Raw genomic sequence first — 27,512 nt, forward strand, 5'->3', positions numbered from 1 at the left:
GCATGTTGGTAAGGGGACAAGAAATGAGAATCTACCAAAGAAATTGGGGGTATTGGCTTGAAAATGAGACTTGGGAGAGAAAGACTAAATATCTAAAGAGATGTCATATAAAGAATTGGATGTATTTATTTCATCTCAAAGGACAAAATAAGATGGAAGTCACAAGGAAGTAGTTGGCCCAACGTGACAATTTAGAGCTCTACAAAAATGGAAGATGCTGTCCTTGGACATAGGGAAAAATCTATTTCCTAGAGGTCTTCTAGCAGATGCTATATCTTCTCTTATGGAGAATGCTGTAGAACAGTCATGCTTTGGATAAAAGTTGGACTAAAAAGTTACTGAAGATCATTCCAAAGTAACAACTCTTGAGATTCATATTATTGTGTCTAATGTGAGTATTTAGGTTGACACCCTCCTTAATGAGTCAGGTGAAGCAAAGAAGCCAGTATTTAAGAAGTTAGATACCAAAAGGAATTCCCACCCATCCTATGGCTCCTTCAACCAACTTTTAAGGGTCTTCCAAGATACTGGAGAATAAAGAAAATCTAAGTAGTAAAAAGATTAAAATCCAATAAAAAGAATACTGACTTGGCAATCAAGAGATAAATTAAACACCTACTAAGTACAGAGCAGTGCTAGGTACCAGTTTGCTTAATATAGGATCTCTGCCTTCATGGTGTTTATAGAAAGGGGGATAAGACAGAAAAACAACTAACTCTAGGATACAATATTATAAAATAACAATATTAAGTATGAAACACAATGCTATATGAGGTCTTTAGGGAAAGACTGCTACTGATAGGTTGCTTTGGGAATCTTAACAAATCCTTAGATTCCCATGGAAGATGGCAATGAGCTGTACTTTAAAGTATTCAGGACATTTTAGGCACAGGAAAACAGTATGAACACAAGTCACTGAAGATGGAAAGTATTAGATCAACTAGAAATCCTACTACGGTAGTTTAGCTGGAGTAGAGAATGTATGGGGAAAAACAGTATGAGAGAATGATGGTAAAGTAGAGTGGTACCCGACTGTGGAGAACCCTGAATGCCAAAGTTTAAACTTTTAAACTTTTCTTGATAAAATGGAGCTACTTTAGTTTTTGAGAAGAGGAGTAACACATTTTTATGCACAAATTGGTCTGGCAAGGGCAGAGGGCCAGAGGAAATAGGGTCAGGAATATCTACTAGGATGTTATTGAAATTGTCTAGGTAGATAAGTAGAAATAAATGTAAGGGAGTGATGGTAGCAGAAATATAAAGAAAGAGAAGATAACTGGTGGCTTGAGGATTCAAGAGAATTAATCTTCCTCTACCCTTGTTTCATCCTTCATCTTCCATTGCCCAGTTTTGACAAAGAGCTGGAGGCTCTCTCCTGACAGAATGCTGATCTACTTCATCCCTTCTCCTCCATGAAATAACCATTGAGCCCCTCTGTGCTCCAACCTTTTTTTTTTAGGTTTCACATATAATGTTTGAGGGGTACTTATTTTTCTTTTGTTTGTTTTTGGGGAGGCAACTGGGGTTAAGAGACTTGTCCAAGGTCACACAGCTAGGAAGTGTTAAGTGTCTGAGGTCAAATTTGAACTCAGGTCCTCCTGACTTCAGGGCTGGTGCTCTATCCACTGCACCACCTAGGTGCTCTAACTTTATTTTTTAAAAATATATTTATTTAAATCTTTAACTAGGAAACAAAATTGAACTTTGAGAAATATATATATATATAGGTATATATATGCATGTATATATTTCTGCACTGAATTATATGCTTTTTTTCTACATATGGTTGAGGGAAATAGGTTAAGGAAATAAGAGAAAAAGCAGAATAATAATAAGGATAAAAATAATAGATCTAACATTATATAGCACTTTTAGATTTGCAAAGCATTTCACAAACATTATTTAAACATATTGAAGGGAACCTAATCACAAGTAAATACCAATTTGTTTTAAGAGTGTTAATATGAGTTTTCATTTTTAAAAAATTTTGAAGTGAGAGCTAGGAGAAATCTTTAAAAACCAAAATGTTATTTCTGGTTGTTGTTTTTTAACCATTGCTTTATGCATTATGATGGTATTCTCACACCTTCATGGTGAAAAGATATTCCTTTTCAATGTTTTGGCTACACTATAAAAAACATTTTGAACAATAGAACCAAATCAGGTAGATAAAAGAAGTAAACATTTCTGAAATTGCTCACATGTCAAATTACATCTGAAAAATCAAGATTCCTCTATATCCAATTCCATGATTAGTCTTACTTGATTTTTAATTTACTGTAAACAATAAAAATGCATGATGAGAAAGATATTCTATTCCAAGCTTCTAATAATATCACAAACCATAAATCACTGTATTGCTTTCAGTAATAAAATTTAATGATAAAATTAAAAAAAAAAAATAAAATAAAAATATATTTATTTAAAACTTAAATACAAAATAGAAAAAGGAAAAAAGAAAGTCAACTGGGTGTTTCCTGTTGTCCTGAAGCTGAGTCCTTCAGTATGTGTCGTCTCCCTAATTAGAAGATGCGGTTCTTGAAAGAGATTTTAAAAATGAATGGAAGGAAGGAAGGAAAGAAGGAAGGAAGGAAGGAAGGAAGGAAGGAAGGAAGGAAGGAAGGAAGGAAGGAAGGAAGGAATTAGGTACAGGAATCTAAGGTACCTTAGATGTGAGAGAGAAGATATAGAGAAGAGTTCAAGGTAATATCAAGATTTCCAACAGAAGAGATTAAGTAAATAGTGACAATACCGGTCAGAAAGTTAGAGGAATAATAAGCTTAGTTTTGGACACATTGATTTTACAGTATTAGTGGGATATCCAGGTAGAGATGTGCTAGAGAAAGACAGTTATATGGAAGTCAGGGTTGGAGATACAGATATAGAAGCATCAGCACAGAGGTAATGGTTAAGCCATGGAATTAAATGAGATTGGTTATAAAGAAAAAGCACCAAGAAATAGACATGAACGAAGGAGGCAGAGAAATAATAATTAGAAAAGTAAGAAAACTAGAAAAAATATGTTTCTAAAACCAAGAAAATAAAAAACATTCAGAAGGACACAGTGGTCAACAGTAACAAATGTGTATAGATGTCAAGGAAAAGAAAAAAAAAGAGGCCAGTGAACCTGTGATGAGGAAGTCACTCCTGAGCCTTCAGACTACAATGACTCTGGAGTAGAGTGAGGCTGATGACTTAGCACAACTCTACCTCACTTATTTCTAATTCACTTGAAAGTTCAGTCATCCTTCCTGAGATATGATGTCTTCTTCAAGAACAAAGGACAAACACCAACAAGGAGGTCCTTCATCAGCTGTGAGATGGATGCCAGAAATTGAGAGGGTGGGTTATAAGACAGTGAAGACTTGTCTTTGTCATTAACCTGTTATGTGACCCCAGGCGAGCCACTTCAACTCTCCAGGCCTTAGCTTAGATGGATTTAACATTGGCTTAGATGATTTGAAAGGTACCCTCTTCCTTGAAAACTAAACTAATTATATTCATGTTACTAAGGATAAGGGAGTATATCTAAATAGATGTCCCCTTTCCCCTAGTTCCATCCTACAAGTAAATACAAGGCTAATTTGAGGGGATAAGGCAGAAGAATTGGGAAAGGAACCAGGAAAGTTCTTTAGAAGATGTGATATGCACTGAGTCTTGATAAAAGCCAGGAAGCCAAGAGAAGGGAGAGAATTATAGGTACAAAGGACATCTAGAACAAAGGCAGAGATAAGATGAGATAGTTCTATCCCAGATAACCAAGTCCATGGGGAGCGGGGTGGGGGGGGGGGGGGGAGGAAGAGAGGGGGGGGGGGGAATGTTAAAGTTTAGAAAGATGTAAAGACATGAAAGAACCAGGAAATGAAGATCTTTAAAACCATGGGGTTTTATTGATTATGAGTAATGGAATCTTAGCTGCTGCCCTAGCTCTAATATCCTAACTCTACAAATGGACCTTTTACCTTGTATATTCAGTTGCAATACCCAGGCTCTCTTTCTCTCTAGAACAAAAGGATTTTTTTTTCCATGCACATTCTATCTGAGATATATCTAATCACAGGGATTCCCATCCCCCTCACCATCTTATCAGAGATTGGTTAAACATATGAGATTGCCCAATTCTCCTGTTCTTTCTTACTCATCTTTCTTCACATAATCCCTAGCCTTACCCTATTGAATAGCCCATCTCTCTTAGGGAGGCGCACAGAGTCTGTCATCCCTTACTCCAAGTTAATGCCCAAATAAACACCCTTGCTTGAGACGGTTTGGGTCTGAATTCTTTGAGTCAACACCATGCCCCACTCCCCAGTACCCCAACATTTTTGATGTACTCCAGCAAGAAGGGAAGAGGGAAGTTGACATGTTTAAGGAAAAGCAGTTTGGTGGCTGAGGAAAGGATGGATTGGAATGAGGAAAGACTTGAGGCTGAGAGACTATTTGCAAGGTTCTTGCAATAACCCAGGAGAAGTGGGAAGGCCAGGAACTAAGGCAGGAAACATTGTGATGGCAGAAATAATAATTAGAAACTATTAGGAGACCCCTGTCAACATCCATATTGAGGTTATAAAAGTGAAGGAGAAACAACTAGAAATGGCCACTAATTCAAAAAAGTTGAGAACCAATCACTTGACTACATCCAGATTATCTGGAGTCATCCAGTGACAGCCAACTTGTAAGGGGAACTGGAAACTCACTTAAGATCCAAGTTCCCACTAACGTTCAAGAGGATCCAGATTCGATATTACCAGACTAATAAGTGATGAGCACAGTGAAAAGTACTAAACAGATGCCAGATAAATGTTTCTTAAATACAGAAGGCTCTCCATTAAGATACCATGGTAGACTTTGAGAAGATCTGAGATTAAGCCTTGTCTCAGGCTATCTCTATTTGTGTTATATGGGGCAAACCACTTAACTACCCTGTACCTCAGTTTAATTATCTGTAAAATGAGAGAGTTGGACGGGATGGCTTCTAGGATCCCTTACAGCTTTACAATTCTATGAACTCTCCTTGCTAAGGGTTGGCTCAGATTTGGAACATTTAGGTTCTCTGAGAGTAGCAGTCTAAGTCTAGAAAGGTGTTAAGTCCTAGACCCTTCTCCCTCTCTCCCCTCTCTTCCCTCCCTCCCCCCCCCCCCCCCCCCCCCCCCCCCCCCCCCCCCCCCCCCCCCCCAGATAGCAGTTCTTTGGCAATCGGGGCTAAGTGCAAGTGCCCAGGGTCATACAGCTAGGAAGTGTTAAGTGTCTGAGACCACATTTGTACTCAGGTCTACCTGACTTCAGAGCTAGTGCTCTAATCCACTTCCACACCTAGCTGCCCCAGATAAGTTATTATCTCAGAGCAGAGAAATGCTCTACTCAATAAACAAACCAGCTTTTGGTTCCATTGGCTAATTTAAGACCATTCTTTTTCTAGCCTAAAGTGTAGTCTAAAGTGTAGTGTCCAATCTAAATTCCAAGGAAACAATCAGATAAAATTTTCATATCTACATATCAAAGGCAACATTTAAATATAAAATGTAGCCCAAGGGTCACATTCTTACACTGGAAGAATTTCAACAACTGATTTAGAAACAACTCTAAAAAGAATTATCTTCAATTAAAAGACATAATTGCTAGAGAGGTATCTAACTTCTAAGATTTAGGAGAATAAGATTCTTTCCCCTTAATAGTATTTTTATTTTTCCAATTATGTGTAAAGATACTTTTCAACATTAATTTTTGCAAGATTTTAAATTACAAACTTTTTCGCCCTCCTTCCCTTACCTCCCCGCTCAAAACAGAAATCAGTTATGTTATACTTGTATAATCATTTTATTAGTCATGTTGTAAAATAAAAATCAGAACAAAAGGGGAAAACCACAAGAAAAAAAAGAGAACTTTAAAAAATCATAATGCTAAATACTAGGGTTATATCTAGCCCTGAACAGTGAATGACACCAACTGGATACCTGAAAAATTCAGACTAGCCTAGGACAAGTACAAGAAGTCTTGCTGTTAGCTTGAAACACACCCTTTCTCTGGCATACACATGTTCCTTTTGACAACTCATGCCAATGCTGTCTGCTTTTTGGCTCCACCAAGAATAGCTGTCCATCAACCCTTTGTTCTTCCTCTTTTTGCAATCATGGCACCCGACTAGCTGTTTTCAGAGGCAGAAGGCAAGGGACAGCTGCAGGTGGGAGCTGACTAGAGGAGAGAGAAGAGCAGATGCTTCTCCTTCTCTTTGCCAAACCAAGATTACCCAAATCCCCAGGAAAACGCCACTGCAAATGAAACACGAAAATGCAAACCACAGACAGTCTGCTCTCCTTCCCATACACATGTTCAAACAAGACTATTTTCCAGTGGTCCCTAACGACTTTTACTGCATGAGGTCATTTCAATGGCTCAGGCTGCAGTTTTTGCTCTCCCTTCATTACAATAAGCCAGTTTCTATTTATCTGACCCAGATGTGCTAGGCCCAGAAGAGAAGGGAGAAACAATAGAAATGCATAATCTGGGAATGAAAAGTTTTTCTCAAAACAAAGAAAGGTAGAACTGTAAAGAGACACGTAAATACCTCAGCTTGGTTGGCCATGAATTCAGACCCACAGTCAGAGATGCCTTGTACATCAAGAGCCAACAGAGCAGGAGCAGGTGAGAGAAAGGTGTTCACTTCCTAGGCCAGAAGTTTTAATTTTCTTTGAGTCGGATTCCCTTTAGTGGATCCCTTCTCAACATAACGCTTTCAAAATGCCTAAACTAAAATACACAAGCTTACAAATACAATTACAAATGACCAATTTTTTAAAAAAAATATCTTTTTGAAAACCAAATTCACAGCCTCCGGGTTAAGAATTCCTATTCTGCGGCTTTTCTCTTGCTAATCAACACTCTCCATCATCCTCAACTTATGGTAAAGAATAAGAGACAGGTCTAGAAGTTAGGAGCAGAGTAGCAGTCTCTAGATGGGTTAACAGCTGGGGGGCAAGAGCCCAAGAATTACAGAATTATTCCTCCACCCTCTCAGAGAAAATGCAGACATACCTCCAAAGAGAGGATCAATTGGGCCAAAGGGTGTGGTTCAGTTGCTGGAAGTCTCAAAAGCATATCCCCAAACCACTAATTACCTGGTACCACTAAAGATTAAGGCTGCTCTCCGAGGCAGATGCCTGGTTTTAGCAAGGTCTTAGGTCTGCCCAGATTCCTTTATTAGGACCCCAATTCCTCTACTTCTTCCCGTCTTTCTGAAGACTATGGTAAAGAGAGCCAATTCAGACTTTTCCCCTCCTTAGTCATCAGCCACAGTTGGCTAATTGACAAAATGTCAGGGAGTTAAATGGATCTCCTGGTTCAAAAATCAAATTCTGCTATCCTAAGCACAGCACTCACAACCCCAACCCTAACCAGAAGAGGCCCAGGAAAGTGGCTTCAATCTATACTCTCAATGCTAGCTTGAGAGGGATGGGGGAGGGGGAGAGGGAAGGAAACAGACTTTGAGGATGGGAAAAGTTATATTGTAGGATAACTACAGCATCTGTGTCACTCAGCAAAATGTGAGAATCAGGACAGTTGACTCTTGTCAAAGTATAGAAATACACACACTACTGAATTCCGGTTCATAATTTTAAACAAAGAAAAAGTCTATTCTAAGAGAGAGTAAATGCCATACCTGAACATGAAACACGACATATGATACTCCCTAGCTATAAAAAAAAAAGTAACCTCTCCCCTTAAGGGTTTATCTCATCATTTCTTTATTTCATGTTAATAAGAACATAGACACCAAGTCTCAATGAAAAACTTAATGAAAAACAATGTGAAAAAGTTTCCTGTGTGTCTAGGAGTGGGCTGGGTTAATAGGGAGAAAGGGGAGACTGAGAAAAGACACAGGATATTATTCTCAAAAAGGGATTCAGAGGCATAGAAGTGATGCAGTGAATATAGCATTGGCCCTGAAGTCCGGAAGACCTGAAATCAAATATGGTCTCAGACACTTAGTAGCTGTTACCCTAAATAAGTCAGTTTACTTAAAAATAAAAGGTGGGGAGAGGCTTCAACATCAACTAAAACTTAAAAGTAGCACCACAAGAAGGCTTTCAGGAAGCTAACCACTAATCTGGGAGGAAGCAAAGGGAGCAGGCTACCACAGGCTGGAATTTACAGTTAGAGCCAAATGAAGAAATGGAATAAGCTACCACTGTGGGTAATCTGGTTCCAGCCCAAGCCTAGCTCTCAGGTCCTCTGAGTAAGCGGAACTTTTCTGCTGACAAGGGCCCTGGCGCTGCCCACCAAGACTTGGGTCTTGGCTCCACTAAGGGCTTCCACCTCAGGAAGCAAGCTCGCTAGTTTTGCTGGTTGAGGGACATAGAGTAGCCTGAAGCATTGCCGCTTTTTCAGTAGAATCTAAGAAGCCTGACCTCCACAGAAGATAAGGCTTTCAAAAGAGAATGGAAAGAAGATCTTGAGCTCACTAGGAGCACACCAAGAGATTGCTACAAGTCCTACTAAAGTGGGGAGGGGTGAGTAGGTCCAGGCAGGAGAGGGAGGGAAAGCAAAAAAGTAGAAGGTGAAAGCAGTAAGTATAGATCTTGAGGTTTCTACTCTCTGAGGTCCTGGGCAAAGATTTCCTTTTAGACATGGTCATCTTTTTTTTTTTTTAATAGATTTTTATTTATAAAGCATATACATGGGTAATTTTTCAACACTGACCCTTGCAAAACCTCTGTTCCAACTTTTTTCCTCCCCCCCCCCCAAGCTGGCAGGTAGACCCATACATATTAAATGTTACAATATATGTTAAATCCAACATATATATACACACATACATATTTATACAATTATCTTGCTGCACAAGAAAAATCAAATCTAGAAAGAAAAAAAAAAACCTGAGAAGGAAAACAAAATGCAAGCAAACAGTAACAGAAAGAGTGAAAATGCTATGTTGTGATCTATACTCAGTTCCCATAGTCCTCTCTCTGAGTATAGATGACCCTCTTCATCATAAGATTATTGAAACTGATCTGAATTATCTCATTGTTGAAGAGAGCCATGTTCATCAGAACTGATTATCATATAGTCTTGTTGTTGCTGTGTATAATGATCCCCTGGGTCCTGCTCATTTCACTCAACATCAGTTCATGTGGGTCTCTCCAGGTTTCTCCGAAATCGTCCTGTTGGCCATTTCTTGCAGAACAATAAGATTCCATAACATTCATATACCATAATTTATTCAGCCATTCTCCAATTGATGGGCATTCACTCAGTTTCCAGTTTCTTGCCACTACACATGGTCATCTTTTTAAAGAAACTAACTAATAAAATTTATTATATTCTTTTTTCAAAATGCAAATTGTGTATCATGGAGAATCATTTTCTGTTTTATATATATATATGAATGCTCATGTTTATTGAGGTTTATAAGGTTCAGAATAACAAAAAATAAAAATTTAAATGAAAGAAAGAGGATTATCTAACAATGATGAGAGCTAAAGTAAATACAAACTGTTTAGATCCGTAGTGTTTAACATTCTCTATGCCATCAATCACCGTGTGAGGTAAGTACTACAAGTATCCTAGCTACATTTCACAGATTGGGATCAAAAGAAGGTTATCTTTCTGATTAGCCATTCTTGGACTCTGCTCTAAGAAGAATACTCACAATGGAGGCCCAAGGGAGATGGGCCATAGCAAAGGTCCCATAGTGGCTTGTGGTGGGGAGTAGCCCTTCTAGTTTACCTGGAACTCAATCTGCTCTAACTCATGCTGCCTTGGCCTCCTTCCAAACCCTCCAAAAAATGTTAATACTTTGGCATCAAGAGGTTTGAAGTACACAAAAGGGGAAAGAAAGGAGCCTGATGCCTTTAAGAGCACTGGGCGGGGAAAAGGCCCAAAGAGATGCCAGAACATCTGCCCTTCCTCTTATTCCTCCCTCCTCCTGTGCCACCTCCGGGAGACCCACTTAAAACCCTGAGTGGACACCAAACTTCTGTCCACATAGAAATAAACCTAAGTCTCCTCAGTGGGCCATGGGAAATGTGCTCAGTGGTCCCTTTTTCCAGAAAGCTCCTTCATCCAAATCTTCCCCCACAAGCCCTGCTTTACATTCCACCCCCTGCTGTGGCTCCCAGGGCTCCCCAGCTCCCTCTGATCTCCTGCAGCCCTCATTATCCACACTATTCATCTGACATGTGATAACAAGTTTCCTTTGTTCTACAGGTTGCTGTGGCCAAAGAATCTATCCCGCGCCTGGCCAACTGGTGAGCTTCTCTGAACTTAGCTAGGTTGGCTCGGAAAGCAAACTTTGTCTGTTGCTGGGATTGAGCTTTCCTGCAGGGTAGAACCCACCTGGACATGTGCTTTGTCTGCAAGAATCCAGTGTCAGCTCCACACCACAATGGGGCTCTCAGAGAAGGCCTTTGTGAGCAGGCTCAGCACATCAAAATAGTCAGATAGAGGAGGACAAGAACAAAAGGTGTCATCAAAGAATCGTATGAGTGGAAAAAAAAAGATGGGTTGATCAGATGGCAACAGCAAGAGATAACATTTGATGGACAGGTTGTGCACTTTACTGGTAGATTCTTTTTTTTTTTTTTTTAATAGCCTTTTATTTACAGGATATATGCATGGGTAACTTTACAGCATTAACAATTGCCAAACCTCTTGTTCCAATTTTTCACCTCTTACCCCCCCACCCCCTCCCCTAGATGGCAGGATGACCTTACTGGTAGATTCTTAATGCTGGAAAAGAGCAAGGAAAAAGACCCTGGCACATCAAATGGACCCCTGCAAAGAGCTTATGGGAAGGCAGAGACAAGAATCTGAATATTTGGGAAGGAACTGATGAATTGGGATCAGAATTATTGGAGGAAATATACACAAATAACATCATAGAGGTTGTCTTCCTACCATTTGATCATTCCTTCTCAGTTTCCTTGGTTGGTTCTTTACCTAAAATGTGGATGAATCCCAAGGTTCTATTCTGGACCATCTTTTGTTCTCTCCTTTTACTCTCTCATTTTATGACCACATCAGCTCTCTTGAGTCTCCAAGAGTGCTACTCTTTTAACTGAGCTCAAGGATAGCTAATCCAGTATCCGAGAGGAAAAACAACTGACAGATTTATATATCCAGCCCTAGTCTCTCTCCTGAATTCCATTCCTATATCATGATTATCCCATAGAAATCTCAAACATATGTCTAACACAGAATGCATTCCCTTCAGATCCACTAGTTTTATGAAATTTCTTATTTCTGTCCAGACCACCATTATGCTCCCAAAGTCCTGGGTCCACAACCCCTTTACTTACTCTCCCTCACTTCATATAGATCCACTCAGTTGCCAAAACTTGCCATTGTTATCTCCAACATTTCATGTATCTATCCCCTTTGCCTTATTCACATAGTTACCAACTTAGTTCAGGTTCTCATTACTTCTTGCTAGGATCAACAATTTAACAGCTCCTAACTGGTCTTTTTGTCTCAAGTCTTTTCTTATTCCAATTCATTCTTTATATCTGCCAAAGTGATTTGTCTTAAGCAGGTCAGACCATGCCATTTCAATAAAGTCCAATGTTTCCCTACCAACTTTAGAGTCAAAACATAAAGTCCTTCACAACCTGGTTCAACCTACCTTTCCTGCTTCATTATACATCATTCCCTTTTTTCTACATTCTTCAGGCTAACCAAACCAGCCTCTTTGCTATCATCTACACCCCCATTTTGGCCTCTGTGGCTTTGCCCTAACAGTCCCTCATGCCTGGGATACACTCTTGTCACCTCTACCTTGTAGAATCCCTTACATTTATTATAATTCAGCTCTTCACTTGTTGTCCTTCAGTCATGGCCAACTCTTTGTGACCCCAGGTACCACAGCACCAGTCCCTTCTATCCTCCATTATCTCTCAAAGTCTATCCAAGCTCATGTTTCTTGCTTCCATGAGTAGTTGAAACTTTCCCCCATCTCTCCAATGGCTAGTGCCCCTTTCTCCTAAACTACTATGCATTGATTCTACCTTTATTCTGTAAAAATATATATTTGTACATTATCTCTTTCCAGAGAATTTAAGTTGGGCTCTTTTCATTCTTTGTATTTGTTTCCCAAGTGTCTAGCACCATGCCAAGCACATAGAAGATGTCTGTAAACAAACACATAAACGCCTGAAGATAGAGTAAGTGATATGCTACCTTAGATTATTAACTTTTCATATGTGTATGTCTTCTTCCTCCACTTAGCATCTAAGTAAGTTTCTTGTACGCTGTAACAGCCCTTTAGCTCTTTAGCTTTACACACTTACACACAGAAATTATTCAATAACTTTTTGTTTCCTGACTAATGTGCTCCACATGACTGCTAGTCACACGTATGCATTTATTAGGGAAGTTAGAGGAGATCCTGAAATATCCCAAGAAATGTAGGTCATCTTTGCAGAAAGCGAGGCTTCAGGTTTTCATGCCACAAGGACTCTAGTTGCTCAGAACACAAACTTTCTAGCTGGGTCTGGCTTGCAAGAACTGATCAATCTGGCCTTCTATCGACCGTGCTATAGAGAGAATACATCTGGAAAGCCCTCAACTCTCTTTTAAATGTTAACTGATCTCTCTCTAAAGAGGAACAGTCTATGGCTTCAATAAAAGAAAATTTAAGGCTCTAGAACTAGAAAACACCTTAGAAATTAACCAATCATACCTTCTCATTATACAAACAAGGAAATAAGCCTGCAGAGAGTAGGTAACTTGCTCACAATCCCATGAGTAGCAGAGACCAAATCAAACCCAGGGCCCAGGCCACTACTTTTTTTTTTTTTTTTTTTTTACTACACCAGTTTCAAAGCCAATTCAGGGAGTTGGTTGATAAGTATTTACTAAGCAGCTACTATTTGCCAGATACCATATTAATAAGTACTAGAGATATAGAAAGAAGCAAGGCATGGACAGAAATCTTCCTTTCAAGTCTCAGCAACATTCTACTCTGATCTAACCCAGGCCACAGTGGGCTTTTGCTCAATCTAAGCTTTCTCAAAGCTACATTCCTCTCTACTGATTTAGAATGAGTAAAGCCACACTGCTGGCTACACAGCCCTAGATTCTTAAACTGTTACTGTCAGGAAGGGACTCAGAGATGATCTAGTTTCTCGTTATATAGAAGTTAGTTATATACTTATATAGAAGAAGCAGCTAAAATCTAGGGGCAGGAAGTGATTTCTCTTTAGAAGAGATCTGGTCAAGACTATTTTTGGTCATTAGTACCTTTAACTACTGTCCTCACTCTAATGACTACTGTCCTCTGGCTCAGCTGCAAAAAAGAGCTGAAGAGGAGACCCATGATAAGATGGGACATTGCCAAAGCCCTGTGCTGGCCTGTGATGGAGTGAGCCCCGAGTGCCTGGTACCCAGTCTTCCTCTCCAGCTGCTAGAGAACTCAGTTACATTGTACAATTGCGTCCAGGGCCAAAGTCACCCTGGCATGAAAGTTCTGTGTAGCCACAACAGCTGCACCAATCTTCCTCTTTAATATTCTCGATTACAATTTCCCCAGAGAGAGAGAGAGAGAGAGAGAGAGAGAAAAGTTCCAATGAAGATAACTGTTCAAAACACAAAGAGGAAGGCATGCTCAACATAAACAGAAGTGAAGTAAAACTCAAAACCCTCAAAGGAAAAAACCTGAACTGAAAACTCTCACTAAGAGTAATTTCAAAAAAGGCTTCTGTATAAGCCTGCAGTGGCTGCTCTGGTGATTCTTTCTGGGCGTTGCTCCACTCTTGGAAGATTGGGTTTCCTCCATATAAAATTAGGGAGGACAATACTGGCTTGAGGCTAAATTCCCAAAGTTTCTTGGAAACCTATTAGGACATGGCTCCCAAAACCTGGTTGCCCTCTTTCCTCCCTACCTTGGATAGCCCTCCCCCATTCCCTTCAACCATAGATTCCTACCTCCTACTGAACTAGAGATTCCATTCCCCTGTTTTATATCCTGGGAAACAATTGACCTTTTCAGAAAGCAATCCTGGCTCCTAAGTTAACTCCCCGCCTCCCTTTCTCAAAAATATCTCCTCTCCAGGTAAGAGGTCATTAAAATCTCACAGATTGGACTCTGATGATGGGAGATTCAAGAGTATCTGAGTAATGCAATTAGATAAAGCCGGGGGGCCTAAGGGAAATGTTCTAATATTTGACCTATTCTGCTTAGTTGGAAGAATACCAAGATGAGCCATCAGCTATCAAACCACAAAGGTTTCTACCACAATCTCACCTCAAGAATAACAATGCAGAGAAGGCACTAGACTGTGAGTCAGGAAGCCTAAGACTTAGTCCTCACTCTACCACTAATTTCTTATGCATCCTTGAACAAGTTATTTAACTCGAAGATCGCCTGTAAAAGAAAAAGGTTGAATTAGATGATCTTTAAGCATCTCTGAGCTGCAACAGTTTGGGAAGAACCCTAACAAAGGGCATACGAGAAAAGTTGAGGGAAAAAATGCAGCAGCAGGCCAAGGAGCTGGGAGAACCCTGCAGACAGGGAGAAACATGGTAATGGAAGAGATCTCTTGAAGTGAGAGAAGAACTCTGGAGGGCAGATGAGTTCCCTAGTAGACAGAGTGGTTTTGTGTCCCTACCATCCAGTTCAATGCCAGGGCACAGAGTAGATGCTTAATAAACACTTGTTAATTAAATGATAAAAAGAAAAGACAGTTAAGAAAGGAATCCGTAGGATATATGTCCAGAGATGAAGCTTATAGACCCCTTCTCAGAATGTTTTTAAATGCATAAAATAAAACACATGGGGTGACAAAAGAAACTAATTTTAGACTGAAATATAGTTATTATAATATTTTTAAGGGGCAGGAACAAGGAGAGAGATATGAGGAAATCCTGCGGAGAGCCATGGAGGGAGACTCAAAGGAAAGGGATGCTGGCCTCCCATCCTGCTCCAAGGAGGGATTTGCTGGCTGGGCTTGTGCTGAGTGGCGAGGTAACACCGCCACCTTGTGGCTGTTCTCTGACTTGCCCAGAACTGAATCAGGATTTGAGGATCAGGGACTCTTCATTCAACATTTTTATCAAACACCTTTCCTGGGCAATTCCCGCAAAAGGGGAGATGTTCAAGACACCGTCGCTGCCCGAAAGGATCTTAAAAGTGGGTCGTATCACCTCTCCTCATCATGAGGGAATTGGAGCCAAATTCTGCAGTCCCTTCCAAGTTCTTAAAGCCTAACACCAGCCCTAACTGGGGGCTATGTGTGTGAACACCTGAGTGACAAACAATTTCCTCTTTGTGGCAGGTCATCACAAGTCAAAAGGAACCCATGGAGCCACCCTCAGTGGAACTCACGCCAAAGAAAGCAACTGAAATTGTACGGAGTGGGACTCACAATGCTCATCTAATTAATAGTTATTCTGAAGAGGGCAGAAGAAGATTCAGAAGGGACAGAATTGATACTAATGTGTTATATGTAATGTATTCTTTTAAAAAAACTGTAAGAGATTTATGGTTTCATATACAATTTTTTTCCTATTCTTATTTGTATATGAAAAGTTCATGTTACTATTTAACATGTATGGGTCTACCTGCCATCGAGGGGAGAGAATGGGAGGAAGGAGGGGAAAAGTTGGAACAGAAGATTTTGCAAGTCTATGCTGAAAAATTACCCATGCATATATCTTGTAAATAAAAAGCTATAATAAAAAATTTTTTTAAATTAAGAAAAAAAGTTCATGTTAGTCAAATTTATCATAAAAAAAGAAAAAGTTTTAAAAAGTTTTTTTCTGGAAAAATATGATACACTAAAATAATACATATGTAGATATAAAATAATCTAAATGACATTATTTTGTTTATTATTTTGTTCATTATCAGGAGCATTTTAAATCCTGCTTCCAGTTACAAGATTCTATCATATTGTACTTACCATCAGTATCACATCATATATTAGATGCTGTGTATCCCTTTAGTAAAAACTTCCCATCCCCACAACTCTGTGGATTGGGAATCTCCAAATCTAACTTGGGCCATACTACATAAGGACTGATGGGAGAAAATTTAGCATTTAGGCTAGGAAGAGAAGGCTTAGGGGAGACATGATTGTGGTCATCAAAGGCTGGCATATGGAAAAGGGAATAGACTTGTACTGTCTAGTCCAGGAAAGCAGAATTAGAACCAAAAGGCAGATATAGCAAAGAGGAAGAGTTTGGTCATATATGAGAAAGACAGGCTTAATAATTAGAGTTGTCAGCCCCTCTCTGTTACTGATGACATGCTTTGAGCACCTGCTTGACCCCCCTCCCTATCCACAACCTCCACCTCCTGCAAAAATGCTTTAGCTGCTCTCATTTTTTCATCAGCTAGAACCAGAATCCAGGACAATCACTGTTCTTCCATATGACTTGTGTTTATGTTAAAGACGTCAAATGTGGAGCCCCAATGCTCTAAGGTGTCAATCTTAGCAGATGCTGTTGTTGTTACTATGAGGCCAAGGAGTCAATTGTGATTCACTGAACAAAGTTGGGGGAGACTCAAGGTAACAAAATATGGAGAGACTGTAGAAGTGAAAGACTTGAAGAACAAATATCAAAATATGATTTCAGGATGTCACTACTGAAATAGACAAAGAGCCTGGGAACAACCCCTACCCCGGCCATTGTCCTTGCCCAGACATTGCTAAGGAAGGCTTTGCAAGATTAGCAAAGAGGCAAATCTGGGGAAGATCAGAAGAGGACTGAGGCTGGGAGCTTCAGCTGCTGAGCTGAAGGAGCAGCCTAAAGCTGTCACAATCCCTGAAGAAATCCCTCAGAAGGCTGCGATTTCTGCAAATGGATGCTAATAAAGTGGCAACATAATATATGATAAAATGAAAAAAGTTGCATGAAGGAGAATATTGCACTAAAGGATAGAAAAATAATGGATGAAAAAGCAGAAACAATGAACGTCATGAAGTTTAACAGAGATAGAAATCCTCTCTTTCCATATTTTATTAATGTAGCCAGAGATCAGAAATGTGAGCTCCAAGATGCCTATTAAAAAAAGGCTTCAACAGCCCTTTTTTCTAGTGACAAGAAACTGGAAATTAAATGGATGCCTATCAGTTGGGGAATTGTTGAATTAGTTATGCTGTATGAATGTAATGGAATATTATTGTTCTATAAGAAATGATCAGCAGGCTGATTTCAGAAAAGCCTGGATATTCTTATACGAACTGATGCTGAGTGAAGTGAGTAGAACATTACACACAGCAACAAGATGATGTGAAGATCAACAGTGAGGGACTTGGCTCTTTTCAACAATGAGGTGATTCAAGGCAGTTCCAATAAACTTGTGCTGAAGAAGAGAGAATAACATGCTTCATCATTAAATATCCTGGAGACACGTTTAAACATCACATTGATCAAAGTTCTTAAGTCTTTCAAAGCTGTTTATCTTTATAATGTTGTTCTTATTGTATAAGTTGTTCCTTGTTTCTTACCAAAAAAAAAAGGTCTCTTACATCCAATGTCTTGTACCTGATCTTCAAATTGCATATGTTGCCATAAGCCCTTGGTCAGTAATTGCTGAATATATTAAAGGAGAAGCACTTGGTACATTGGTTTTGAACAAGCTAAAATTTGGATCACTACTTCTTGTGGTAAAAGGTTTTGTTGATCACAAAAGAAAAAAAAACCCAGCTTAAGATGTTGACCACTGCTACAGCTGTTGGCTGTGTGGTTTTTGGAAATGAAAGACTGACCCTGAACCTTAAAGATAGTCATGATTCTAGAAAAGATGGGAGAAATTTTTATGACAAAGGGTGATGTCATGCTTTTGAAATGCAAAAGTAAAAGAATCCTAAAGTGAAAAGTAGATTTAAGAAATCATTGTTAGAGATTACAAATAGTGACTATAAAAAAGAAAAGTTAAATGAACAGCTGGTAAACTTTCTGATAAAACAGATGTAATAAAGGTAAATAAAACAAGTGATGTATCACTTAATGAAAAGAAAGATTGAGTTACTGATGGACTAAATGCCATATAGGGCACTAATGAAGACAGAGCTCTAAGAGTTGGCAGTACCTAGTGCATTCCAGTCTGAGAATCATTAACTCATAAAACACCCCTTAAAACAAAATAAAACAAAACTAGCATTGAAATAACTTACAAAATACTAAAAGTGACTGCTGTTCTCATTACACAGCTGGTAAAGCTCCTCAGTGTCAGACATGGTGGCACACACCCTGTAGTTCTTGCTACTCAGAGAGGGGAAGGCTGGTGAAACGCATGAGTTTGGAGAAGTTGGCGAGATTGAGCTACAACAGGGTTAAAGCTGCCTGAGTGACTACATTAAATGTGGAACCAATATAGTGAGTCCTGGGCTTAGGGAGACCACTAAACTTCCTAAGGAAGGATGAATCCAGAAATGGGGCAGGTCAAAATTCCTGCTAATTGACAGTAGAGTATGGTCTGGGAGAGATGGGGAGATCTAATCTTAAAAAAAAAAAAAAAAAGGCCTCAGAGATCACTTCCATGCTTGGAAATTATGTGAATATGGTTGAAAAAGGAGTAAGTTGCAAGAATTGTACAGCCTCTCTGTTAAGTTGAAGTTGAAGTCATTGAAATTTCTCAAGATGAGAAGGAACCTGACAAAGGGGATGGGTGGAGGTATGGGAGGTAACATGTTCTAATTTTCTGGAAAAGTCTTCCACTATTCGGAACTATGATGCAAGGAACAAAACAGTATTTGTCTCTAACTTCAGAGAAGTCAGTTGGAGAAAGTGAGTTAAATAAAGGTTGATGTTTAAGAAAATCATAAAACTATCAATTACTGGATTCAGGTGATAAAATACATCATGGTTTGCTGTTAATTTTAACCAAGTTTGAAGATAATTTATTATGAATTTGAGTGAGTGAATAAAAAACAATTTTTTGTGTGTGTGGGTAAAAAACCCACAAAAACATTTTTACATTCCTGAACAAAACAAAACAATTTGAATTACACAAAGGTATCATGAAGTGCCCTGGAAAGTAGTGAGTTTTCCTTCACCAGAGGCCTTGAAGTAAAGCTTAGATAACCACTGGTTGGGGATGAGGTAAGGGGACTCCCACTAAAATATGGGTTGGAATAGATAGCCTTTGGATTATTGTTCACTTCAGATTCTGTGATTTTTGTGGAGAATACAGACATTGTAGCAATTGAGTAGAAGGCAATAAGGCTTGGAATAAGTAAACTATCACTTAGGCTGAATGGGAATGGGGGAAGGAGAGGGGAAGAAGCTATTCCAAAGCTTCCCCAAACTCCTTTGGCCTTCAATAGTATTCTTATTCACAATATTTAAAGCAAAATATTTTGCTTCCTATTTCCCTCAGAAAAATGAGAAATCCAAACTTAGTTATCTCAGCTCCTCTCTTCTATTCACCAAATTCTCAGCATCATCACTCAATTCCCTCAGGTGACAGAAAATGAGCTACTCTTCCTTCTCATTCAGGTTAATCCTTTTAAACTTTCTCTGTAATATCACTATATCCTCTTCCCTCAAGGTTATGCTCTAGTAATATAGCCTTTTTATAATCTATTCTTTGGTAATATTATTCTCTTTCACAATTTCAAATACCACTTCTCCTATGTGGATAACTCCCAAATTAGTATTTTCATGTCAGACCTTTCTTCTAAACTCTAGACTCAAATTTCTCCCTATTTAGACAACTTTTAGTTGCATATCCCTTTGTCATCTCAAACTTATACATCCAGAACCAAGTTTATATCAAAATTTCTATCAATGCATCACCACTCAACAGTCTCCTATGCTGGAAATCTTAGCAACTGTCATTCAATTCAACAAACATTTTTATCTTTGATTCTTTCCTTTCCTTCATCTATTATATCTAATGAGTTATCAAACCCTGTTGAATCTATCTTTGCAACAGCTATATGTTATGGGCCAGAACTCTGAACTTGAAACAAAGGATTCTTACAAGGTACTAAGTCAATGGAATTGATAGAGACAATAATTATCTAATTTAGCATGGTTCAGTATGTTTGATTTAATACTACAAGGAGATGTTATGGGCCAGAACTTGAAACAAGGTACTAAGTGGAATCGAGGAGACAATGGTTAAATCTAGTTTAGCCTTGATTTAATCCTACAACAAATAATGGTTTCCTAGTGATATAATGATTGGTGTGTACTCAGTGTACAGAATATAAGCAAGAAGCTCTCAGGGCCAGAAAGCACTAGAAGCTCTCGGAGGCTGAAACAGATTCATTCCATCTTCCACCTTTGTTGTGGCTGGAGGCTGAAGCACAAAGGAAGTCGGGGAGATTCAGAAGCCAGAGAAGGCAGGCGGGAGCTCAAGCTCTCGGAATCAAGGCCAGACTGAAAGGCTCTCCAGAAAGCTGCCCAGCTCCAGGAAGGAGATAATAAAGGATCTGGACTATAAGAAAGCTAACTGGGCCACAGGAAAGGAGACAAGACTTAGAAAAAGACAATAAAGGATTTGGACTTTAATCTCTGGCTATACTTGTGGTGATTACTGAACTGAAATGAAGGCTGCCTCCAGAGACCCCAAGAAAATCTCAACAGAGAATATTACATTTTAGAGAAGAATATTACAGCTTTCATCCTGCCCTCAACTAATCCCAATGCTAACATCCTAGTATAAGGCCTTTTTTTTGCCACTTGCCACTACTCCAATAGTTTTCTAGCAAGTCTTACTACTTTCATTTTCTTCTCCTCTCTTCCAATATATCCTTCACTTTTCCACCAGACTTTAAACTTAATAAGAGCAGAGGTTTTGGCTTAGTCTAAACAAGTTCTTTCTTTCAGCATGACACAGTGTTCTGCACAAAGCAGAAATTATTCAAAAGAGATGAGGATATGTATGTGCACGAATGTTTGTGGCAGCCCTTTTTGTAGTGGCTAAAAACTGGAAACTGAATGGATGTCCATCAGTTGGAGAACGAACTGATGCTGAGTGAAATGAGCAGGACCAGGAGATCATTATATACTTCAACAACAATACTATATGATGACCAGTTCTGATGGACCAGGCCATCCTCAGCAACGAGATCAACCAAATCATTTCTAATGGAGCAGTAATGAACTGAACTAGCTATGCCCAGAAAAAGAACTCTGGGAGATGACTAAAAACCATTACATTGAATTCCCAATCCCTATATTTATGCACACCTGCATTTTTGATTTCCTTCACAAGCTAATTGTACAATATTTCAGAGTCTGATTCTTTTTGTACAGCAAAATAACATTTTGGTCAGGTATACTTATTGTGTATCTAATTTATATTTTAATATATTTAACATCTACTGGTCATCCTGCCATCTAGGGGAAGGGGTGGGGGGGGTAAGAGGTGAAAAATTGGAACAAGAGGTATGGCAATTGTTAATGCTGTAAAGTTACCCATGTATATATCCTGTAAATAAAAGGCTATTAAATTAAAAAAAAAAAAAAAAATAGAGTACTTCTAGAAAAAAAAAAAGAGATGATGATAGCCCAGCATCATCTAGTAGAGACTACAAAAACTAAAGTAATTCACCCTAAAAATGAATTAAAAACAGGAAAATTGATATATTTGCCAAAAAAATATCAAAAAGGAACAATTGTAGGGATAGGGGTGACTATAAAAATGAAAACGGAATAGTCTTTAAAGGAGAATTCCATAATTTTGTGAGTAGAATGTTTATGGTAGCAGAAAATTATCCAAACAGGAGTAAGAACATGACCAAAAGAGTCTTTTGTTTGGAAAGTATGATGGTTCATAACTCATCACAGTGCCTTTTGCTATGATTATATCCCACCCTTGTAAATTGACGAGTACATTTAACAAAATGACAACTTCAAAACAAGCAAATCCAGAATGGCCAATTATTTCAGATTTTTTAGACAGCTAAATTGAGATTTATTCAAATAAAGGACCCAAATGTTTGCATTCTCTCTTGCAAATGTATTTGTTGCACATCAAGGATTTGAAGACATTTCAAAGCAGAAAAAAAACAAAAAACAAAACCTTTTTTGATGAAGAGGCCAAGACTGAATCAATCAAAAAGACAATTGCAAGATTCATAAATGTAAATCAGTGTTTTTATACTTAAGTGTAAGCAAAAGTCAAGCCAAAAGCAAGAAATGAAACCACAGAATGCCTTGCAAAGAGTGTATTGCATTTACAGATGTGATTAAAAAAGAAATTAGAATATAATTGTTAAAGGAAAATTGGTAAGCTTTTACCTCACAACAATAATGCAGAAATGGATGGATGGTTATTCTTCAAAATGAAAAATATGCTGTAGGGAAAATCTCAAATTCTGCCAATTCCTGCTCTTCATTGTGTCACAGGCGATTGTGTTCTCTAGCCCATGACTACTCCCCAGTTAATATACTCCCAGAAAACTAGAAACCTGCAAATCAGCCTATGTAGTCTCCCATTGTCATTCTTCCTGCCTTTTTTACCCCCATGCTCACCGCTCAGCAGCCTTGGTGGGAACAGATTGTAGGTGCTGTAGATGTCATTGGAGAATTGCAGCTGGAGTTCAGGACTCCCCAGAAGGAGCTGAGCCACCTGGTCCACTTGAAAGGGAGTCTTCTCCAGAATGACAACTGCATCATCCCCTTCTCCATCCCCAGAAGTCTCATTTACCTGTGGAGATAGGAAGAATCAGGGAAACTCAGAGCAATCACTAGAGCTGGGATAACCCATCACCTGTCTGACTTCACACTATCCTCCTGGAGAAATCTGGAATTATGCCCAAAAAGTTATCAAACTGTGCATACCCTTTGATCCAGCAGTGTTTCTATTGGGCTTATACCCCAAGAAGATACTAAAGAAGGGAAAGGGACCAGTATGTGCCAAAATGTTTGTGGCAGCCCTGTTTGTAGTGGCTAGAAGCTGGAAACTGAGTGGATGCCCATAATTGGAGAATGGTTGGGTAAATTGTGGTATATGAATGTTATGGAATATTATTGTTCTGTAAGAAATGACCAGCAAGATGAATACAGAGAAGCTTGGAGAGAATTACGTGAACTGATGCTAAGTGAAATGAGCAGAACCAAGAGATCATTATATACGTCAACAACGATACTGTATGAAGATGTATTCTGATGGAAGTGGATTTCTTTGACAAAGAGACCTAATTCAGTTTCAATTGATCAATGATGGACAGAAGCAGCTACACCCAAAAGAAAAAAACACTGGGAAATGAATGTAAACTGTTTGCATTTTTGTTTTTCTTCCCAGGTTATTTCTACCTTCTGAATCCAATTCTCCCTGTGCAACAAAAAAATTGGATCTGCACACATACATTGTATCTAGGATATACTAGGACATATTCAACATATATAGGACTGCTTGCCATCTAGGGGAGGGGGTGGAGGGTGGGAGAGAAAAATCGGAACAGAAATGAGTGCAAGGGATAATGTAAAAAAATTACCCTGGCATGGATTCTGTCAATAAAAAGTTACTATAATAATTAAAAAAAAAAAAAAAGAAAGAAAGGACTTCATACGACTGGAGAAATTATAAAAAAAAATATATATATATATATAAATATACACACTATCCTCCTGGTCTCTGGAGACTGTCCTATCACTTAGAAACTTGTTCAATATCACACATCAGTGAGTACTGAAACCAGATTTAGAATTTAAATGTCATCCCTACTAGATTAAAGGGTTCTTTGGTCATTATCATCAGTAGGGGCTTCAGACTGAAGACATGAGGGGCCAAAAGACACACCAAAGCCACAGAAGCCTAGGCCTATTGACTTCAACTCTTGCTGTGGAGAGAAGCCAATCTTACAAGCTCTATGGACCTTACCAGACTAAGAGGTATCCTCCTTGCTATTACTAACCAATTACCAACTAAAATGACTAATGATTATAATTTCTCAAAGACTGTCTCCCTGCTGAGCTCCTTAAGATTAGAAACTGTTTCAATTTTTTATCTTAGATTTTTTAGCACCTGGAACATTGTGTCTAGTGACTTCTCAGCTCCCTTTTGTGTGTGGTCCTCATATTTATTAATACAATTACTAGTTATAATTTTATTAACAATAAAAGTCAGCAAGATGACATAGTGGATAGACTGCTGGATCTGGAGACAGGGAGACTAAGCTTAAATCTTGCCTCAGACACTTATTAAGAGTATGACCTTGGCAAATAAATCTGTTAACCTCTCTGAACCTGTTTCCTTATCTATAAGGGGACAATAACTGCAGCTACCTCCCACTGTTATAGTGAGACTCAAAGGAGATTTGCAAAGCACTTCTGCAAACTTAAATAGCTAAATAAAATGGAAGCTATTATTATTATTAAAAACATTTGTTCTGCCTCCCACATTAAAACAGGTAGGAGATACTTCCTCCAGGGGGTACATTTCCAACACAATTAGAATTTCTCTTAGTGCTTAGTGATAATAATTCTTATTATAATTCACATTATTAAAGTACCTTAAAGTCAAAAGAGTATTGCTCTCAAAGCAACTCTGCAAGGTAGGTAGGACAAGTATTTACCTCATTTTGCAGGCTAATTCAATAAATATTTATTAAATTCTGGGGAATACAAAAGGAGGAAAATGACAGTCCCTGCCCCCAAGGAGCTTGCAAGATGTGATGGAGCCAGTTAGGTGGCACAGTGAGCCTGTTTGACTCAGTATATCCATTTGTAAAATGGGGGTAATAAAGAGCCCCTACCTCCCAGGGTTTTTGTGAAGATCAAATGAGACTATTATCATTTACTATTATTATTATTATTATTGCTTTGGGTTATAGAAGAAATTAAAGTGTCAGAGTCAAGAACAGCAGTCCACCAGGTACATCTCGCAAGGACTAAAACAACAGAATGAATGAATAAATCATGCTCCAGTTCTCTGTTTAAAGCTGAGAAACGCAATCACTTTCCCTTTTCTAGTCCCAGTTGGTACATCCTGCCTCCCTTATTCAGTCATTGGTACAGCCCGCCTCCCTTATTCAATTATTGATACATCCCGCTTCCCTTATTCACTCATTGGTACATCCCGCCTCCCTTATTCAATGATTGGTACATCCCGCCTCCCTTATTCAGTGATTGGTACATCCCGCCTCCTTTATTCAGTCATTGGTACATCCCGCCTCCCTTATTCACTCATTGGTACATCCCGCTTCCCTTATTCACTCATTGGTACATCCTGCCTCCCTTATTCAGTGATTGGTACATCCCGCCTCCCTTATTCAGTGATTGGTACATCCCGCCTCCTTTATTCAGTCATTGGTACATCCCGCCTCCTTTATTCAGTCATTGGTACAGCCTGCCTCCCTTATTCAGTCATTGGTCGCCTCCCTTATGTCATTGGTACAGCCCGCCTCCCTAATTCAATTGGTACATCCCGCCTCCCTTATTCACTCATTGGTACATCCCGCCTCCCTTATTCACTCATTGGTGCATCCCCCCTCCCTTATTCACTCATTGGTACATCCCGCCTCCCTTATTCACTCATTGGTACAGCCCGCCTCCCTTATTCACTCATTGGTACAGCCCGCCTCCCTTATTCAGTGATTGGTACATCCCGCCTTCCTTATTCACTCATTGGCACATTCCCGCCACCTAAGCCACTTGGTACAGGCCTTCCGCCTCACCCCTCCCCCCCGAAGAGCGGGATGAATGGTACCTTCCCATGGAGGAAAATGATTTTATCCCGCGAGGACTCTTTGAGCACTTTCTGCAGCCGGAAGCCGGAGAAAGGAAAACGGGCGGAGGCAGTGGTTCCGTTCCCAATGACCTCTTTATCTCCTCCTGGTCCAGGAACCCGGTCGGATTCCTCCTTCTTTTCTTCCTCCTCGCGTTTCCTCTTGCCGGCTTGAACTGATGGCTCCTCCATGCTGCCCCCTTCTGTGGCGTGCGCATGCGCTGGAAGAAATGGCGCCTTTAGACTCTTCGCGGTTTCGTCTGGAGTTCCTGTAGTCCAAGTTGGACTACAATTCCCAGCATTCCGCGGATCCTAAATCCTCTCTCTCCGAGTCTGGCTGAAGCCATAAATGGGATTCTACTCACGTACCCGGCTGTGGATTGCGTTTAAGAATTGATGCTCAATCGTTGCTCCCTTTACACTTAGAAAATGGTTTTTTCCCCACAATTATGTGTAAAAACAAATTTTAGCATTTATTCTTTTGGGTTTTTTTATTTTGATAATGGTTTTTTATTTTCAAAATACCTGCAAAGATAGTTTTCAACATTCAGCCTTGCAAAAGCTTAACGTTAATTTTTTAAAAATTTTGAGTAGCAAATTCTTTGGCTCACTCTTTTCCTACCACTCTCTTCCCTGAGAAAATAAGCAATTTGTTATAGGTGATACATGTGCAGTACCTGCAAATAACATTTCCAAATCTATCATTACATTTTAATATATATTTTTATATTTACATTTATATTTTATTTAAATATTTATATTTGTTTTTATTTATTTATATTTTATTTATTATTAATATATTATTTATTTTGAATATTTATTTTATTTTTGAATAATGAAAAATAGTGTGCTTTGATCTGCATTCAGACTCCATCGGTTCTTTTATGGAGGTGTATATTATTTTTCATCATGAATCCTTTGAAATTTTCTTGGATCACTGTATTGCTGAAAATAAATTGTTCATGACAGACAATTCTCAGATGAAGAAATTGAAACTATTTCTAGTCATATGAAAAGATGCTCCAAGTCATTATTAATCAGAGAAATGCAAATTAAGACAACTCTAAGATACCACTACACACCTGTCAGATTGGCTAAGATGACAGGAAAAATAATGATGATTGTTGGAGGGATGTGGGAAAACTGGGACATTGATTCATTGTTGGTGGAGTTGTGAAGGAATCCAACCATTTTGGAGGTAGTTTGGAACTATGCTCAAAAAGTTATCAAACTGTGCATACCCTTTGATCCAGCAGTGTTACTACTGGGATTATATCCCAAAGAGATTATAAAGAAGGGAAAGGGACCTGTATGTGCACGAATGTTTGTGGCAGCCTTTTTGTAGTGGCTAGAAACTGGAAACTGAATGGATGTCCATCAGTTGGAGAATGGCTGAATAAATTGTGGTATATGAAAATTATGGAATATTACTGTTCTGTAAGAAATGACCAACAGGATGATTTCAGAAAGGCCTGGAGAGACTTACACGAACTGATGCTGAGTGAAATGAGCAGGACCAGGAGATCATTATATACTTCAACAACAATACTAGATGATGACCAGTTCTGATGGATCAGGCCATCCTCAGCAACAAGATCAACCAAATCATTTCTAATGGAGCAGTAATGAACTGAACCAGCTATACCCAGAAAAAGAACTCTGGGAGATGACTAAAAACCATTACATTGAATTCCCAATCCCTATATTTATGCACACCTGCATTTTTGATTTCCTTCACAAGCTAATTGTACAATAATTCAGAGTCTGATTCTTTTTGTACAGCAAAATAATGTTTTGGTCATGTATACTTATTATGTATCTAAGTTATATTTTAATATATTTAACATCTACTGGTAAAAAAAAAAAAAAAAAAGAAAATAAATTGTTCATGACT

General features: G+C 38.9%; 1 protein-coding gene across 1 annotated transcript in view; it reads right to left on the reverse strand.

Moving 5' to 3' along the window:
• DCPS (decapping enzyme, scavenger) overlaps nucleotides 1-25,843 on the reverse strand; it is a 52,053-nt gene extending 26,210 nt beyond the window's left edge. The window contains exons 1-2 of the mRNA XM_003766353.4: nucleotides 25,601-25,843; nucleotides 22,423-22,597 (exon numbers count right to left, since the gene is read on the reverse strand). Coding sequence (XP_003766401.1) covers nucleotides 22,423-22,597; nucleotides 25,601-25,810 — 385 coding nt within the window. The 5' untranslated portion in view covers nucleotides 25,811-25,843. The remainder of the gene's footprint in view (nucleotides 1-22,422; nucleotides 22,598-25,600) is intronic.
• Between the last annotated feature and the right edge of the window lie 1,669 nt (nucleotides 25,844-27,512).

The sequence above is a fragment of the Sarcophilus harrisii genome, chromosome 3 (assembly GCF_902635505.1).
Source record: "Sarcophilus harrisii chromosome 3, mSarHar1.11, whole genome shotgun sequence".
NCBI lineage: Eukaryota > Metazoa > Chordata > Mammalia > Dasyuromorphia > Dasyuridae > Sarcophilus > Sarcophilus harrisii.